We start from the raw sequence: 20183 nt of genomic DNA, 5'->3' as shown, positions 1-20183 counted from the left end.
GGAGAGAGAGAGAGAGAGAAGTCGGGGTGGGAGGAGAGATCGTGAGAGCACAGGACAAGCGGGGGGAGGGGCAGAGGGAGAAGCAGACCCCCCGCCGAGCAGGGAGCCCGACGTGGGGCTCGATCCCAGGACCCTGGGATCACGACCTGAGCCAAAGGCAGACGCTTAACTGACTGAGCCACCCAGGTGCTCAACTAGTAATACATATATATGTATATGTGTGTGGGTACATCCCTACGTATGTACATGTGTATTTTCTACTGGGATTTGGAATTCTTTTCCCTTTGTGGAATTTCTGGTAGAGAATTCTAGTACTTTAGACTACTAGAGTATTTCCTCCCCTACCACAAAAATACCATTATATTCTATTATTAACCGAGGTGTAGCAAGTCACACTGCTCATTTAAGAGCCTTTATAAAACAAACGAGGTAAAGATGTGGTTTTCTTTCATTCTTTGGGGTTTGCATAACATTATAAGAGGAACACAAACACTCCCAACTACATGCTGTTAATGTCTGTTTCCAGTGATTTCAGGGAGGATTGTGTATACTGCAGTTTTCACAGGGGCACATTCACTTTCTGGTTCTTCTTGACAGTATTATCTAGCCAGCTTTCTTGGGTAATTTGAACTTGCCGTCATCGTCTCTGCTTACCTTGAACCTTAAAGGACCTAAAGGAGATAGTGTTTTGAACCTGAGTTCTCTAATTTTCCCTGCTTTCCCCAGGAAAGTTATGAGCCTGAGGATAGCAGGTTTAAGGAAGGAAAGGGAAAGGAGGATGCGCATCTTTTTTTCTGATGCTGGCATTATGCATTATTATGACCAGATGCACTAAGTCCCCAGTGTGCAGAGGGACAGAGAGCATACTTGAGTGGGAGAGAAATAGGATTTGTTTCCATGTCACAATTTTGTAGCTTGGTTTCACTTTGTGACAAAGTGTTGTCAATTCCCAGAACAATAAGCCTGAACCAAATTGAAATATATGTAATAATATAGAAACACATTGTCAAGCTAACTAGAATTCCTAAAAATCATCCCTACCGCTTGGAATTACTAACACCACTCCCCATGCCTCTGTCCCCTTTAGACCAGGTAGCTGAAATGGACACTAGATGCAGTGCGGGCCCGTGTATGTCTCCTTTCTTGTAAATCACTTTTGTGAAGCACGGTGAAAGGGCTTGGATGCTTTAAGAAGAATGTGGATTGCACTGCACTCCCTGCATTTACCTCTGTTCTGAGGTCTGGTTGCTGAGCTCTCCTTACCTGAGAGCCAGCACGTCCTTAGGCTGTGAGAAGATGAACATAATCCGTGAGAAGATAAGCACAAACTAAGGGAAATGAGCATGTCTAACATTTAGCATTATAACCAAACAGAAGTTAAAGCTATGTGGACACATATTGATGGTCTACAGCCAGTACTGTGTTGTATGCTACTTTGTAACAATGGTCAACAGCAGATGACTGGAATTATTTTGAAATGTATACAACCAATTTAGAAAAATGGCTTTTGGGACCCAGATCTCTTCTTTCGGATGCAGGGACCTGGATGACAGATGGCTCTGCCAAAGATCCCGGGACCGGGACTGAGGTCTCAAGTCTCACTGGACTTAAGAAAGAGCAGTTTTCTTGCCCACAGTGGAAGTTGCCCCTTTCCAGTGAAGAGCTAATATGGAGCGAAGTAAAGATCAGGCTGTGACAAGGTGTGGTGAGAGGGAGGAAGTAGGGCAGGGGGCCCGGGAGAGGGCAGCCCAGCGTCTGGGGACCATCAGTTTACCTCCACTGGGGAATGCTCTCCCAGGAGCCTCTGTATCCAAGCATTTCTGTGGGCACTCCACAAATTGGGAGTGTATTTGCTTCACCAGAAAATATCCATGAAGGCACAGGCAAGGAGGAGTATCAAATTAGTCACTTCTAAGTGTTAATTAATGTCCTTATTTGATCTTTCTGGGCTCCTACCTAGCTGAGGTAGAGCATGGGACACTCTAACAGAGGATGTGATGGAAGCTGTATTGAGTGGCTTTAGACAACCAGGTGGAAAAGGAGAGCAATGGGCCCCCAGGAGATGGAAGGAAAAGGCATTGGGTCAAAAGGGACCAGACGGGTCAGGAAAATGTAATATGGGAACATAGAAAGGAAAGTGGCAGGAAAATAGTAGAAGGAGTGGGGTGGGGCCTGTGGGCCTCGACTCATGCTCTGCAAAGCCAAGGTGTGTGTGAGGCTTTTATGATAGGCTTGGCCTGGAGCCAGGCCCACTTCTTGGTGGGAGTTACTTTGTGAACTCAACTGGCAAAGGAAGTCTATGCGGGATCAAACTTACATGAGACAGAGAGAGGCTTCAGATGTCAGTTTCTTCCTTTATATGGTAAGAGCTGTACGTTTCGGACCAATGAGCCACCAGCCAGGTTTTCCTTCAAATGGGATGTGTTGTGTGTCATGCTGGTTGCATGACACCTGGCCATGTGTCCTTCTCCAAAGCCCCTGTACTTCTTGGTGTTTTGTGGTCTGTTGTTTCTTGCCAACAGCCCAGTTCTGCTCTCAGCATTTTCCTTATTTATTCTTATTTGATTATAGAACGCCCATTTTACTAATCCACTCTGATGACTGTAGGTTTTTCCATCAGAAACAATGTCTGGTTTGATTAAGGCTACCATGGATCAAAGAAAGTTTTGGGCCCACATTGGTTTTTGGATTAGACTCATTTTTGGACATCCTAGACTTTAGGGCAGAGTCAAAGCTATGTATTTATGAAGCCATAGTCTCCTGACCTCATCCTATTTTAAAGACATAAAGCATTTATATGTGGTGCTATATTTGTTACTGGGCTATATTTGAAATGGTTTACAAGTCACTAAGGAGAGAAACGTATATAATACTTTCCCCTTTTTAAAAAATTTTTTAAAAAAGACTATTTATTTATTTAGAAAGGGGGGTGGGGCAGAGGAAGAGGGAGAGAGAGAATCCCAAGCAGATTCTGCGCTGAGCACGGGGCTTGATTCCACAACCCCGAGATCATGACCTGAGCCAAAATCAAGTTGGATGCTCAAATGACTGAGCCCCCCCAGATGCCCCAGTACTTTCCTCTTTAAAAATCACATGGTATAAAATGAGTTTTGCTTTATGTGCCCTAATCTATATTATATCCTATGCTTTCTCTCTTATTACAGAACACACTTAGTTCATAACTAAGAAAAACTGAACAGGGAAATCAGTATATTTCATGATCTGCACAAACTTTTTTAATGTAATTTAAGAAAAATATGAGCACTAAAAATATTTCAAAGATAACAGAAATTCAGAAATGTAATGGGTTACTAAAGTTCCGACAACACATGAGTCTCTGGTGTGTCACTACAATATAGTCCCTGATATCCTGAATTAACATCACGTTGTATTTCAGTGGGGTTGTGGGAGGGAGGATTACAAGTAAATGCCACGGTCCATTTACAAAGGGTGGTGCAATGGCCTATTCTGCAAATCCAGGTCCGAATGAGCTGGAAACACCCTGAAAACAATCTGTCAAATACTGAACCCAGCTCAAAGAAAAGCACGGCAGGCGTCCTGTGGTGCGCCCCTCAGTAAGCTCTGCGGCATTCATACGACCCCCACGCCATGCTCCCGTCTTCTTTGGTCCATGAAGAAGGGTCCTGAAGGCCAGCGGTGTCTGCCCCCTCACCTGGGGAGAGGGGCACCACCTTGTGTGGTAGGTCGTTGGACATCGTCATGAAAGGGGTGAAAGGATAAGGGGGTGGCGTGGGGTACCCCGGCACGTGGTATAGATCCTCCAGTGCATGCAGTGAGTAGGACTGAGCCCCAGCCAGGGGGCCCCCCCAGCTCGAGCTCCTGTGCGGGGCGGTGCTCCCTGACTCCAGCTGGGAGAGGCAACCTGTGTTGGGTGGCAGGGTCTGCAGGGTGTCAGTGGGCACGGGGTCGGCCTGGCTGAGACCGTCGGGCGCCGTTTGCTCCCACGAGTCCCTCTGAGGAGAATGGAAAGGTGACTGGGGTTAGTCATCAGAGGATACTCTGATGTGGACAGATTTCCTCACCAGCACTGGCTGCCGGTGGACACAGCTTCCAGAGTGGACTCTGTGCCCTCCCTCTGCTGTTCCCTCTGCTGTGCCTCCTCACCAGGCACCTGTTCCCTCCGGTGTTTGACACCGGCAGTGAGAGTTTAAGTTCCTTTCTAACTCTAGCATTCGATTCCCTAGATATATTACAATCCCTTTCCCTAGAAAACAACATTAAATAAGTAAAATGAGGGAACAACAGAATGTTGTTCAATGCTGTACAAATGTACAGCATTTTACCATTTCCAATGTACCATGTCTTGCATTCCTTCTGAGCTTCACAATACACGGGGTCCTAAAATGCCCTGTCCACACTGGGGACGTCAGCTCCGGCTACTTCTGAAAGGAGCAGGTCTCTAAACTACATGATGGGCTTCTCCCCTCCCTGAGCCAAGAGGTAGGAGCTTCCAGGGGCTTGGAGCTGGAAAGATTTGGGTTCAGTCCCTGGCTGCGCCACTTACTACCTTCCTGACGCTGAGTACCTCACTTTGTTCATCTGTAAAATGGGGCTTTAACAAGTATATCCTGAGTTGTTGCAAGTGTTAAATGACCAAAGGCACACAGAAGTTCCTGGCTGGAGTAGTTACTCCATAATGTTAATTCCCACCCCCCTCTACCCCCCTATAGTCGAAAGTCCCATCTTTAGAGATTCATTCCTTTGTATTTGAAGGCTTTACAGTTTTCTGTAAGATGGGTGTTGTATTCTTCAGATCTTTATGAACTCACCTCTTTGTTAGGATGGAGGGAGAACAAGATTCTATAGGGTAGAAATATTGTGGGGAGGGGCGTTGTGGGGACTGGGAGGGAAGAAGGCCTGATGTGCCTGCTCTGACAGATTACAGCCTAGTCTGTGGGTATGGGACCTCAGTGCTCTTTCCTTGGGTGCCGGAGGAACGATCTGGCAAAATCAGCAGAGTACTAACAAAATGGATATAGACCCTGCCGTATAGTCGTCCCCTCCCAAGCCCCTGGACAGACCCTCTCGCGGTCAGAGTTGGCGTGGATCTTTGAGGGAGGCCCCCTTGGAGCGTGTCCTGGCGGAGCAGCCGCAGGGGTGCGCAGGGAGAGCCAGATCTGGCTTCCACCTGGTTGCCAGGTGCACAGACTGGCCAGATGCATGCACGCCCAGACTTCACCTTGCTCCCTAACTGTGAACCACCTGCATACTCACAAGCACAAAGTGCGTCGTGGGGTCCCCAGGGAAAGGTGGTGGCAGGAGCGGCGGCAGGGGTGAGGCGCTGAGCAGAGAGCTGGTGCTGGGGGTCAGGCCCGGGGGCCGGTGGTCTCCATGGGGGTCCGGGAAGTAGGAATCCAGGAGGCCCGGGTGGCTCTGCCCTGTGGGGGCCTCGCAGGCAAAGGGCTTGGCCGCGGGGCCCGAGGTGCAGACGTCACTTGAGAACTGTTTAGTGTTGTGGAAGTCTGAGTCTGAGAGGAACGATCTTCTGACCCCATAGTAACCTGACATTACTGGTGAACCTGTTGCCAAAGGGAAAACAAATGGGCAAAACTGTCCCCATGGGAAGTCTGGGTGTATCTGTGGCAGCCGAGACTCTCCACGTGGGAAACGGTCTTTCTAACGCAGGCCGGATACCAAGGAAAATATTTAAATAGATAGGTCTTGAAAAGCATTAAATATTGCTGCATTGCCTCTTTTAACTGGTCCAGCCCAAATAACTAGTATGTTTAACCTTCACTCTGCCTTTGGAGATGAGTTCATTTGAGATGGTGCAGTAACTCTTCTCATTCACTCACTCAACATACATTATGCACTCTCTGTGTTCCAATTACTGCCCTAGGAAAAGTTTGGGCGTAAAGAGAAAAGAAAAGAAATCCCTCACCCATTTACATTCTATCAAATGAAGTGTCTTTTCCCCAGTGTCTGAGCTCTGTCTCCATATACAGAGAACTGCTGACAACAGGCCGTTTCTGGGCATGGTATCTGAGATTCAGTATCTCTAGCCACAGTGATACTATAACCCCACCCCAAATCAGAGGCAGGTTGTATGCCTCTCCTATTTCTTTGTATACTGACCTTCTAACGTATGTTTCATACCTAGTGGGCATCAAGAAATGGCTCGCTTGCTTTGGGATGCTAATGCTAGAGCTACTGTGCCACCAGGTCAGAGGACTACCAAAAAAAAATGTTTTCTGGCTTTCTCATGCTGCCCTCTTGTGTCCATGCAGAGTCCCTGACTCAGTTCACCTGGGCCCTGGGAGAGTTTGGGAAGAGAATACCTCGTACAGAAAGGTTCCCTTGGTGAAAACAGGGGGAAAAGCTGAAGCTAAGAAGAATCTCATTTAAGGCAAGGCCAGGGAAATTGTCCCACAAGGAAAGAGAGGTGTTTGCTACAGCCTTTCAGATCCAGTAGCTCAGCTGTAGCAGGAAACACATTATCATTTAGAACATGTTGAGGGACATAGACTCAAGCTCCGTAAAATGGATGGTTCAATTATTCCAGCTGGTGGTGGATGTGGTCCAATTAGCTAAGACCCACACTCTGAGGTCACGAAAAGGCTGAGCTGGGAGGAGGGCGCAGGCGCTTGTCTTTCATTACCTTCCGCCAACCAGAGTGCGCCACTTGCGGACTCTGTCCCAGTCCACTCTGCTTACTTGCCCACAGGGACAGAAGCCCATTCTCCTTTGTTATTATGACACAGTCACACATTACTCCACCTACATGGCACTTTGGCCCTTGCCACATGGTGTAGCCCTTTCTATTAAGCTCACTACTCCCTCACCTGAGTTACAATCCTCTTTCTGATCCACCTGCCAACTCCATGGGGCAGAGCTTATGTCTTATACATTTGCTGTAAATCCCGTAGTATAATACTGTGTTCAACAATTACATGTAAATTTATTCATTCATTCAGAGGAAATCAGAACTCCCTGTAGAAACTTACAGCAAATTCTACTCACTCTACTTTCATCTTAAATTCTATAGCCCCAAACTTCTAATCTGCTCATGAATTTGAAAGCTGTGGTTAGGGGTTTCATCATAAGCATACTTCCATAGACGAAAAAAATGTGTGCAAGTGTAAATTAATACCAATAGATAAAATTCTGTTTCATGCCATGAGTTATATCCACAGGAGTCATTAAGGCTGAGAATGAGGAATAGGTGAACAAGGCTTCCAGGATCTCATGTCTTCACTTCCAATTTCCAAGTAAAAACAACCACCAAGGAAAAAAACCTGTGCTCTCTTATGCATATATTTTTCTCCTTAAGGAGGGGAAGGATAATTTGAGATAGTAAGAAAAGCTGCAAAAATGTCCTTCTATAGAAGGGAGCAGATGTAACCAGATTCCAGTGATAGTAAACATGATTGGAAAACACAACAAGACATTCAGATATGTGAGATCTCTTATTGCTCTCATTCCTCTTCTCATCCAGCTCTGAAGCTTACTAAAATTATTGAGAAAGCCTAAGCCACTTCTGAGTTTGGGATCTGAAAGGAGTGTGTGTGTGTGTGTGTGTGTGTGTGTGTGTGGAGGATGGGACATATGTATTGAAATGAAGACCAGATGCTTATCAAAGTGCCTGACCTATAGAGAGAACCCAATAAATGGTAGTTCCTCCATCTGCCCACCAGTCTCTCTCCTTCTGTTGTAAAGCAGGTGCATAATCTATCAGAATTTTAGACTTTTTAAAATTGTATCAAGGGCCTAATTGCTATTGTTTCTGCTCAGTAAGCTTCTCCTTGGCAAGGGATGGAAAGGCTGCCCTCAAGACAGAATGAACTCTGAGTTCAGGAATGACTGAATTAAGTGTGTCTTCACTGATTTTATATTTTAAAAAATACCTAGATTGAAAAAGTAAAATTTCTACAGTGCTGTAAAGCAGTTATAAAGAATGGAAGCCCCAGTGCCTGACTTGAATGCAAAAGGCAATTAATCAACTGCTCATTGAACTCAAGTACTCACCTGGCATCTGAGCAAATGGAGACTGGGGGTTGCTGACACCGCTCTGGAAGGCAAAGATAGTGCAATGTTTTCTTTAGTTGCAAGTTTGAATTAAAAAAAAAAGATTAGGGATACATTTTACAAGCTTTATTTTCTGATACTAAGAAACATTATTTGGGGGTTAAACTAGGAGGGCAACCAAGATTAAGAATTCAAGTATCAGGGGGTGCCTGATACTCGGTTGAGCATCCAACTCTTGATTTCCACTCAGGTCATGATCTCAGGCACTCATTGGGAGGGGGTTCTGCTGGAGATTCTCCCTCTCTGTCTGCCCCTCCCCTTGCTCGCATGCTTGATCTCTCTCTCTTTCAAATAAATAAAGAAATCTTAAAAAAAAAATCAAGTATCAGAGAACCAAGTTGTATGAGAGATGAGAGAAACGAAAGTTAGATTCTGGTAAACATGCCAAAAAGCACAGGCTAGATGAAATGGAATAATCTGTCTTTTGTTTTGTATTGCTTGTGGTAATATCAAATATAGATCCAAGTGATTTATATACATACAGGACCTTTGAAGATATTACTAGTTACATTAAGATGAGGTCATACTGAATTGGGGTGGACTCTAAATCCAACATGACTGGTGTCCTTCTAAGAAGAGGAGAGAGACACACAGAGACACAGACGCAGAGGGGAGAAGGCTATGTGAAGACAGCGGCAGAAGTTTGAGTGATAGGACCTCAGGTTAGGAACCGCAACCACCGGCAGCTGGAAGAGGCAGGGAGGTATGCTCCCCTAGAGCCTTCGGAGGGAACCGGCCCTGCTGACACCTTGATTTTGGACTTCTAGTCTCCAGACAGTGAGACAATGCATTTCCATCACTTTAAGCGCCCCGCCCCCCATTTGTGGCACTTTGTTACTGTAGCCCTAGGAAATTAATATATTACTGACGATGAAGCAGACAATGCAGTGTAGTATGAGAAGTGACGTGGTCGGGGAAAGACCGAGTGAGGGGGGCACCTAAGCTGGTATTAGGGATGGGGTGGGGAACACATCCTTGTTGCCGAAGCTAACCTCTGGAGGAAGGGTATCCAGGTGTGCTGAGTCCTAAAATATACAATTGCAAATCCTGGCTCCCCCCTGCCTGGAACAAAGTTATTTAGGAAAAAATAGCTGTTGCGAAAGTTAAGAGTCCTGAACATCTAGTTCTTTGGATCTGAGCTCCTGTCCCTCGCAGCACTATAGATTCTCAAAAGTTGGAAGAGATTTTATAGAGAGCCCCGTGCAACCACCCACTCAATGCCAAAATCCTGTCCATATTACTAACACTGGGTGCAGTTAGCCTCTAGGGCTGCAGAACCCAATACCCTCTCAGAAAGCCCATTTCTTCTCTGGGCACTTCTGACTGTCACAAAGCAGGCAGAAAAGAATCACTTTCTTCTTTCTCATCTTTTTGGTCCATACACAATAGGGTTTAACCCTTTTTCCATATATGGCCCTTCAAATATTTGAAGAGAACCCATTATTTCCCCAACTGTCTTCATCAGTTTGGGCTGCCATGCCAGATACTATAGACTGGGTGGTTTAAACAAGAAACATTTCTCCCGGTGCTGGAGGCGGAAGGGTGCCCACAAGGTTGGGGTCTTGGGGACCCTCTGCCTGCTTTGCACATGGCTGGCTTCTCTCTGTCTTTATGTAGCAGAAAGAGAGATCATCTCTCTCATGTGTCTCTCCTATGAGGGCACTAATCTCATTCATAAAGGCTCTACCCTCACAACCAAATTAGCTCTCAAACACCAAATACCAAATACCATCCTGTTGGGGCTTAGGGCTTTAACATATAAATTCTGAGGGGACACAAACATTCAGTTCATAGCACCAAACTGGCATTTAATCTTCTCCAGGCAAAATATCCTCCAACCATGGGGCACCTGGGTGGCACAGTCGGTTAAGCGTCCAACTCTTGATCTCAGCTCAGGTGTTGATCTCAAGGTTGTGAGTTTAAGCTCCACACTGGGCTCCATGCTGGACGTGGAACCTACTTTAAAAAAAATCGGGGCGCCTGGGTGGCTCAGTTGCTTAAACGTCTGCCTTCGGCTCAGGTCATGATCCCAGGGTCCTGGGATCGAGCCCCACATCGGGCTCCCTGCTCAGTGGGGATTCTGCCTCTCCCTATCCTGCCCCCCTGCTTGTGTTCCCTCTCTCGCTGTGTCTCTCTCTGTCAAATAAATAAATAAAATCTCAAAAAAAAAAAATCCTCTAACCACTCAGAAGGGGCACAGGTTCTCTGAGTGAAGACTCTGGAACTAGAGTGTAAGTGCTTGAATCCCAGCTCTGTGATCTTGGGCACATGAGATTAATGATCTCCTATATGCCGAGTGCTTTGAATAGTTCCTGCCATAGAGCAAGCAGGAAATAAACGTTAGCTCTAATCACTCAGATGCATCTTTATGCCCCTTCAAATCTATGGCATATTCCTCTAAACTGTTCTGATTTATGTGTCTTGTTGTTTAAGAAGTTAACACTTTTAAGTGGCAGAAGGGAAGCCCCGGCAGGCAGGCTCAGAGGTGGGTGTAGATCAAGGTGCCCTACATCTTATATGGGAAGGAAAGGAGGTGATGATTAAATACAAAGCACTTGGGTTGGGGCACATTTCCCCATGTTTCCAGGGCCCATCTTCCCCAGCTCTGTCTGGCTGGGTGCCTACACCCTCTGGCTTCTGCCTGGGCAACCTTCCGTGTATACGCACAGTGTGTGAATGCTGCTGGGGGGGGGGGGGCGCACGTCCTGTTGCTCTTCTCCCCCCTGCTCTCCCTGCTGTGGCCGAGGCTGGGCCCGGCCGGAGGCTTCCGTGAGATGCTGGCACACGCCCCACCCCGTGGACAGAAGTATCAGCACCCTAGCCTCCCCTCGGCGCCCGCCAGCCTTACCTCTGTCGGCTGGAATGGTTCTGCTTCCACTCTTCCCCCAGGCCAGGAGAAAGCTCAGTCCATGCTGACCTGGTCCCTACAGCTTCCAGCATCTCTGCCGTGAAGGCTCTCCCCTGGTTCTCCTCTGCCACCAGCAGTCCCTGGATGGAATCTTCTTATTAATCCTGCTTCTTCTGCCCAGGCTTCCTTATCACTGTGGGACCGCCAGCACTACACCTGCCCCCACTGAGCTCTACCACCCGAAGACCCCACAGTGGTTTCACAACTGGAAGTCTAGTTGATTTTGTCCACTATTGGATGAAAAGAAGCCTCTTGTGTTCATTTCTCCGACACAGTGTTGCCTTCTACCTGCAGTGGAAATTGCAACTCTGGTTTCATTGTTGATGGTTACCCATAACATTTTACCTTGCATATTTAACAAAGACTACAAACAATATCTGAAAACTCCTACTGACAAAATCCTTAGAACTCTCACTACACCTCTCCTAATCTACGTGAGTATTCTCTCGTATTTTAGCTTGTTCCTTTCTATTACATCTTCCCAAATTAGACATCATAACTGTCATCATTTTATTAAGTAAACCTGTATTAGATTTACTTATATGTTCACCATTTTCTTTGCTTACTTTGCTTCGAGACTTTTCTTTTTAGATTCATTTTCCATCTTCTTAAAGTAATCCTTCAGAAAATTCCTTTCCTGGAGGTGATGTTGGTGGTAAAATGTTTGTTTTCATTTATCTGAAAATATCATGTCTTTTTCTCTTGTACTTGAAAGATAATATTTTTAGGTTCACAATTGTAACCTTATAGTTATCCTCTCTCAGCATTTCAAAGATATCACCTCACTGTCTTTCGGCTTCCATGATTGCTGTTGACCTTGCAGTTATACTTTGGACAATTTTTCTTTCCTTTCTGCTTTTAAAAAAATTTATTATGGAAGTATAGTTGACACACAATGTTATTATTAGTTTCAGATGTACAACATGGTGATTTGTCAATTCTATACATTACTCAGTGCTCAACCGTGGTAAGTGTAGTCACCATCTGTCACCATACAACGTTACTACAATATTATTGACTGTGTGTCCTGCACTGTACTTTTCATCCCTATGACATTTATTTTGTAACTGGAAGTTTGTACCTCTTAATCCCCTTCACCCATTTTACCCATCCTCCGCATGGCAACCACCAGTTTGTTCTCTGTACTTAAGAGTCTATTTGTTACTCACTTAGCATTATACCCTCTCCTCCATCCATGTTGTTGCAAACGGCAAGATTCTATTCTCTTCTATGGCTGAGTAATAGTCCACTGTGTGTGTATATATATATACACACTACATCTTCTTTATCCATTCATCTATTGAAGGACACTTGGGCTGCTTTCATAAGTTGGCTCTTGTAAATAATGCCGCCATAAACAGAGTAGTGCATATGTGTCTTTGAACTAGTGTTTTTGTATTCTCTGAGTAAATACCCATTCATGGAATTACTGGATCATAGCGTAGGTCTATTTTTAATTCTTTGAGGAACCTCCATACTGTCTTCCGCAATGGCTGCACCAGCTTGCATTCTTCCCACCAATGGTGCATGAGGGTTCCTTTCTCTCCACATCCTTGCCAATATGTGTTGTTTCTTATGTTTTTCATTGTAGCCATTCTGATAGGTGTGAGGTGGTATCTCATTGTGGTTTTGATTTACATTTCTCTGATGATGAACGATGTTGAGCATCTTTTCATGTGTCTATTGGCCATCAGTATATCTTCTTTGGAAAAAAAAATCTATTCAGTTCTTCTGCCCATTTTTAAAATCTCTGCTTTTAATTTTTTAAAAAGATTTTATTTATTCATTTGACAGAGAGAGAGAGAGCACAAGCAAGGGAAGCAGCAGGCAGAGGGAGAGGGAAAAGCAGGCTCCCTGCTCAGCAGGTAGCCAGATGCAGGGCTCGATCCCAGGACCCTGGGATCACGACTTGAGCTGAAGGCAGATAACCGACCGAGCCACCTAGGTGCCCCTAAATCTTTGCTTTTTAATATACTCCCTTTGTCTTCAAGTTTCTTCAAATTAACCTCATTTTACCTCTGGAAAAGTTTCAACTGTCCTCTCTTTAAATGTTGCCTTGTCTGTATCATCCCCATTTTCTCCCTCTAGGACTCAGTTTAGATGTATGTTAAACCTTTTACCTTTATCCTCTATACCCCAAACCTCCCATTATTTTTCTCTATATCCATGATTCTCTGTTCTGTATTTTGCTATAAATTGCTATAGACTTCTTCAGATCTACATCCAGTCCACTAATTCACTTTACCAGTGATTTTAGTGATACCACTTTACCACAGATAAAGTGATACCACTTTACCACTAATTCACCACCAGTCCACTTCAACCGTAGTTAATTTGTTGTTTTACTAATATACTGCATTTTAAAAGTTATCAATGAATACATATTTTTTCATTTCTATAAATTCCATCTGATTTTTTAAAAATCTGCTTGGTAATTTTTGATAGTCTCTAGTTCACTGTTTTCTATTTATTGAGTTACTGTATATTTTGTATTTGGTAATTCTAATATCTAAAAGTTCTAGGAATTTAAATTTATTGCTTATTGTTTATGCTGACTCTCACTCATGGTGGTTTGCTTCCTTATGCACTTGGTGATCTTTGGTTAAAGCTTATATCTGGTTAACCTTAATCTGTAAAATCTGGGGTTCTAATTTGAGACTGCTTTCCTCCAGAAGATTTATGTTTGTATTTCTAGGGAGCCAGCTCCCTTCCAGGTTCCCCAGGTTAATCCTGGAGTCCCAAGTTCAGCTCCCCAAACTTGGCAACCGTTCAAGGACCAGTTCATGCATAAAGCTGATTTGGACACCTGTTCTCAGGGGAACCTGCTTTTTGGTGTGATCACCTCATCATTCAATGGCTTAATTTCTGATCAAACTTTTCCCCAGCCTCCCATGCCAACACTCCCTCCTCCCATATCCCCCCGCTTTGGAGATTTCCCTTACTTCCTGCCAGGTCAACATCTTATTAAAAGGTGTTTTATGCAGGACCCAGTTTTGTTTTGGGTGAGATCACCCCGCCTCCAGACCATCTAGTCTGACCAAAACAATTGAATAGCTAAATATTGCAACTAGATGTAGATACCTTTCTATTTTCGCACAGCATAAAAGATTTTATTTTCCCATAATTTTCAAATTCTCTCAGAGATTTAAATTATAATAGAAGTAATTCATAAACCCATACCTGTCATTTCATAAGCAAACTGTTAACCACACACCCAAATGTGTTATACGTATTATCTTATTTAACCACAATCCCCAAAGATAGGTGATATTATTCTCATCTTAATGATGAGGGACTGAAGAACAAAGAAATAACCCATGTTACTTAATAGGTAGAACCAGTGGTGATGGTGGTGGGTGGGATCTAAGAAGGACCTGTGGAATTTCAGAGCCCATTTCTTAACTAAAGCACCATGCTGCCTCCCCAGCATTCTAATATCTCAGAAATAAAAAGAGGAAAATATCATACGAGGTTTAAAATTTTTTTTAGTATCCAAGAGACATAGGGACATCCAGAGAGGGCATGTAATTTTCCCAAAGCTCACAAAGAAGACTTAATGAGATTGATACTTTCCTGTCTGACGCATATATATATATATACTTAGTCCTTCAGTGGATATACTATTTTGTGGGGGAGTCAGCTTTATTAAGGTACAATTTTCATATAATAAAATTCCCAAATTTTAAACACACAATTTGATAACTTTTGACAAATTTTGACAGACTCCTGTGACCCACTACTATAATCATGACATAACAAATTTCCATCAAATTAATTATTTTATAGCTCTAATGAATGCTGCCCTCTCTATGGTGGCCTGGGGGAAATGCTTAGGGGGGTAAATATAAAAGGCAGTGATAAGCGCCATCAGTTTGCCTCTCACAGAACAGAGAGTTCTAAAGGCCCTGGGGAAGGACTGGGGAGGACTTCACTGGACAGATTTCAGAGCTGGTGCTTATTCCTCCATCTCATTCTCAAATTTTATAGGTTAAGAAAGAACAGCCTAAAATATGAGTCTTCAGCATGTCACTAGTTGTTGCACATATGAAGGGAAAACTCACATTCCTTTCTACCTTGTTCGAAATATTGTGTTCACACAGTTGCCTCTTATCATATGAATCCTCCAGGAATAGTACTGAAATTGATATTGAAGAGCCCACAACTTTGGACCAAGCAAGATGGTATATAATTTTTATTTTGCATACTGCAAACAACAGGATCTTGCAATGCCAGGTAGCCAAATTCAGAGGTTTATATTTGAATGAAATTTGCCAGTCTGCAACTTCCTGCAGCTAACATCGCAGCCTCACAGCTGCCCCAAAAAGCCCCTCCATGAAAATGAGTTAATTTGAACTAATGGGTCACTGAGGTAATAAAGTGATAAGATTAGGAGTTTCACCTTGAGTACATTTATCATCATTTTTATGACCCTATAATATTTTAGGTGCCAACCTAGTTAAAGAAATATATTGAAATGTACTAAGGAAAAGATCTCCGACTAGTGTAAGATTTTTCACACTGGTATATAATTTATTTTTAAATTCGAATGATATAGTTTAGAAAGCGTCTGTTTAATTTTTGCTACTTATGCTAAAATAATAATAATCATAGCCCCTTATGAATAGCTGGGCTCCCTTTTAAAGGAATTCATAGCACTTTATATATTTAATATCTCACTGTCATCACACCTATGGTTGAGAGACGGGTCAAGCTGGTGATACTATACTGAACATTCTAAAACCATGTTTGTTGGTTTGTTTTGGATTTATATATTTATTTATTGATTTGAGAGAGAGAGAGAGAGAGAGAGAGAGAGAATGAGCAGGAGGGAGAGAAAGAAAGAATCTGAAGCAGACTCCATGCTGAGTGCAGAGCCTGCTGCGGGGCTGGATCCCATGAGTGCGAGATCATGACCTGAGCCAAAACAAAGAGGCAGATGTTTAACCAACTGAGACACCCAGGCGCTCCTAAACCCATGTTTTAAGATCTGAATTTAGACCCACCATAAGTCATATGATTTTCTTCCAACTTTGAAATGAATGTAAAGTTAATGCTGGATGTAACACAGTGAGTCTTTAAATGGTTATCCATGTTAGGCTGGAATACCTTCCTCTTACAGAAGAAAATGGGCATAGAGAATCAGATGCCTTTGTTCATGTTAAAGCATGTAGCAGAAACAGGGGCATTCTGACTGGTGTGAAATCTTACACCGTGAATGAACTATGCCAAACCCATTCTAATTTTATTCGTTTTGTAGTTTAAGGCAGGTTTTGATTTATGGGACACTTATCTGAGCTACATAGCAATTTAACCATAAATAAGAAAAATAGTCCATGATGAATAGAAACTGCAGTTGGAAGCATCTATCTATCATGTGTCAGGTGCTTTGTATGAGGTTATCTTATTATAAACTAGATATTAAGATCTCAGGTTTACAAACAAGGAAACCAAGCATCAGAGAAGTTAAGTAATGTGCCCGAGATTGCCCATCTAGTAAATTCCAGAACTAGATTTAAACCCAGAGTCTCTGATTCCCAAATTTCTGCTCCATCAAGCTCTCAATGACGTAACAAGCAAGTTCTCTGCACCTACTCTTCCATCAAACCAGACATTTCCCGGGCACCTCTGATGCATGAGGCACTGTGCTGAGTGTTGCAAGTGTGAGACAAAATGCCACTCCAGAGCTTAGACTGGGATCCACTTAGGGAGACAAGCCATTTGTGGTAGATTAACTATGACCATAGTTGCTTTGCAGCCTCTCTCACCAAGAAGTGGAGTCTGTCCCTCTACCCCTTGTGTCTAGGATGGTTTTGTAACTTGCTCTAACAGAATGTAACAGAAATGATGTTGTGTGTACTTCAGAGTCTAGGCCTCAAGAAGATTTGCAGCATTCACCTTCTTCTGCTTGAAATACTGCCTTATGATCTTCTAAGGAAGTCAGTCTCGACTCCTGGAGGATGAGTGTGGAAGTGAATTCCAATGCGCCTTCTGATGGCCAGTACCAACTGCCAGACATGTGAAGGAGGCCATCTTGGACTCCCAGCATGGATGAACCTCGAGCTAAGGGCAACTGCATGACTGAGCCCCAGGGAAACCAGCAGAGGAACATCTAGCCAGCCCACAGAATTGTGAGAAATAATAGATAATAGTTATCACCTTCTAAGGTTAGGGTGGGTTCTGTTGCAACATGTAACTGATGCAGACATACCCAGGAGAAAGTCACTCATGGTGCAGAGCTCATGGATTCCGGTGCAGGCTAGATCATATAATGTGGAGGTGGGGTGGAGGTGAATTGCTGCCTGGGGGGAAGGCGACTGAACACATTATATAGTGGGAGATATTGGAGTCCATGCACCTAGTTTCCAAGTGCATGGCCCATGCTCTATACACTCTGGAAGTCAGACAAGGGGGAAACTGAGGTACAGAGGATTTGAAATGGACACTGAAGGATGAGGGGATGCAGACAGGAGAAAGGAGGCTCCTAGGTGCCAGGAATTTTGTGAGCCAAGCACAGAAGTGGGAAAGCACAACTCTCTTCAAGAAATAATGAGCAAGTTTGTTTGTCAGGAGCAAGAGTTTCACTTAGTTGATTACATAAAAATGTATTGCGTGCCTACTATGCATCAAGATTGTGGCGGTTTCCAGAAATAAAAAGAGGAATAAGGCATGGGTTCTGTTCTTGGGGAGCACACAGTTTTATAGGGAAGAGAGTTGCATAACTGTATAAACAGGGGTAAGAGGACTGGCATTTCATGAGTACTTATTTGATGCCAGATTTCATGTCAGGCTCTTTGCGCATCAGTGTGTGCTTCATCCTTTTTATTAAGGATGTATATTTATGTGCTTTATTTACTCTGCACTGTGCTAAATGAATATCATTGCATCCTCACTATTAACTAATGAAATAGATTGTTGTAAGTTATTATCTCCAGACTATAGATTGGGAAACTAATTAGACAGTATAAAGGACTTGGCCAAGGTCACAAAGCTAGTAAGTGACAGAGCCTGATTTAGTGCAGGTAGGGGGTAGGGGTGAGTTGCTGCCTTCTTGGGGGAAGGCGGCTGAACACACTATATTGTGGGAGAGATCTGAGTCTGGTTTTGAAGGATGAGAGGAAATCAGGAAGCAGATAGGAGACTGGGCCATTATATTTGAGGAGAAAAGCAAAGGCTCGAATGTGCAGCCGGCATGTCCCCGACATGGAAATGTGTGCAGGAAGAGTGCAGACAGAAGGCTGAAGAGAAGCTGGAGGAGGATGTCGGAGCCAAGTTATAAAGGGTTTTTATGAGCCATGCTGAGGAGCTTAGACTTTGCCCAGTAGCAGGCAATGGTCTTTTAGAAGCTCCTTAGCCATGTGGACATAGTGGTATTGGCATTCCAGCAAATTTAACCTGGTGCTGAAAATGGTGGGTCAGGAATGGATGATGGGTGAGTCTATGCGCTATTGCAACTGAACGGAGATCCAGGGATGAGGGGGTCTGATGGGCTCTCATAGGGGCGGAATGTCAGGATGTCAGCAGGTAACATTTATGTCAAACTGGATGTGGCTTTTAGAGACTGCCAAGGGCTGATACTCGCCATGTGAGTGCTGCTGAGGGCTCCTGGCCACCTGTCCAGTTGTACCAATTCCCGGGTCTCTTTCTGTCTTTTCTTCTTTATCACCAACTTCCCCGCTGATGCCTGTGGGTAAAGAGGGGGCTGGCACGTCTCCCTCAGACTGCACTATTTACAAAGAAAAACCCCCTACATTCTTAAATGATTTAATAGTATAATGTATAGGTCCAATAAACATTTGTGAGGAAGGAACATTGACACATCTGTCCTTAAAAACATTTGCCTTTTGTCTACAAAGCCCTAGATCGCAGAGGATTTATCTCACAAAGAAATTGCTCATCTGGTTCTGTGCACTTTGTTTTTGTTATCACCAGCCTCCAGCAAAGTAGGTACTATGCAATTGATATAAAATGGAGACATAAAAGGGTTAAATAGTTTGCTTACAGCCTTCAAACGTATGGAGGTGAAACTGAAGACTTAAAGTCTTGTTTAGATTCTCTCGTGGGGGAAGGGAATTTACTAGAACATTATTTTATGCATGTTTGTAATAGTGCGTGTAAATATTGAACATAGATTTTGATGTTCATTGACTTGTTAGTACAACAACATAATTTCTTTTTAATAAAATGTCATAGCAAAATTCTGTAAGATTCTATATGAACTCAGTGTCTTGACCCTGGGGACGTAGGACAAGGAGATGAGTAAGCAGGAGAGGTCAGCAGACGTCTACTTTTTACTCTATACCCTTTATTCTGTTTGAAATTTTACCATGCATTCTTTTGTAATTAAAACAGCTCCTTAATAAAAGTTACAAAAACAGAATTTAGGTCATATCTTTATGGTAAATCTCAAAAAAAAAAAAGCAAAAACAAAAACTATGATTCCAAGTGTCTTATATTTCTGGTGTACGAACTATTTTATGTCCTTTGGAAAGCTAACACAGTTACAGAATTCCAACTTTCTGACAGTTTATTGACATTCTACTGTTAAAACTCTCCTGCTTGGCATAAAATGATGTCCAGGCTGTCTCTGTGAGAAAGTGATTTCTGTTGCCTAAGCTACAAAATGAAACACATTTCTTTTTACCCCTGGTGTGCCTTTGGAATGCTGTTTGTATTTATGTAGCTAAGTAAGAACAACAGGAGCCACCAGGCTGCTCGGTGATAGATGGTCCTGTACACTGTGGCTAGCACAGAGTATGCAGAAGTTCAGCCCGGGCACATGGACTCTCCATGGCTGTTTCGCTGCAGAACCTGATGATTTTTGCAAGCTGCGGGAAAAATTCACCACCAGGAAATATTTTAGATTTTATGATATTAAAAAAAAATACAGAACCACTAGAACAGCTGAAAAAATAAGTTGCTTGCAAAAGGTTCGCCTTTATTATTATTATTATTAAAAAATTTCTTCAATTGTGAAAGAGCAGGTGGTTGGGTGGGGAATGTGAAAATCCCTGGCAATGTGGTTCAGTTCTATAAACAAGGCAGGAGAGTGGGCTAATTAAAGTCAGACAATGGGCTATTTTGAAAGGCATAGATAAAGCGTTCATTCAAGTGAATGCCAAGGACATAATATGTACCTCTGTATTCAAACATGGGCATTTTGAGTTGACAAGGCATTGCCTGCTCAGAAAATTTTTTTTTTTTTAATTCTTTCTGGGCTCATAAAGGGGGT

At 43.4% G+C, this 20183-nt stretch overlaps 1 protein-coding gene across 3 annotated transcripts in view; it reads right to left on the bottom strand.

The window, feature by feature from the left end:
- Nucleotides 1–20183, bottom strand: part of LOC113915305 (uncharacterized protein C11orf53 homolog) — a 253599-nt gene that overhangs the window by 16288 nt on the left and 217128 nt on the right. Inside the window, exons 3-5 of one of the 3 annotated variants that reach the window (XM_027581146.2) lie at nt 7987–8029; nt 5236–5540; nt 3235–3974 (exon numbers count right to left, since the gene is read on the bottom strand). The exons of the other annotated variants lie outside the window; for them this stretch is intronic. Coding sequence (XP_027436947.1) covers nt 3573–3974; nt 5236–5540; nt 7987–8029 — 750 coding nt within the window. The 3' untranslated portion in view covers nt 3235–3572. Of the gene's footprint in view, nt 1–3234; nt 3975–5235; nt 5541–7986; nt 8030–20183 lie in introns of those variants that run through there. 3 annotated transcript variants of the gene reach the window in all.

Source organism: Zalophus californianus, chromosome 11 (assembly GCF_009762305.2).
Source record: "Zalophus californianus isolate mZalCal1 chromosome 11, mZalCal1.pri.v2, whole genome shotgun sequence".
NCBI classification, from domain to species: Eukaryota; Metazoa; Chordata; class Mammalia; order Carnivora; family Otariidae; genus Zalophus; species Zalophus californianus.
The sequence above is the reverse complement of the archived record's forward strand: the minus strand, read 5'-3'. Positions and strand labels throughout refer to the sequence as shown.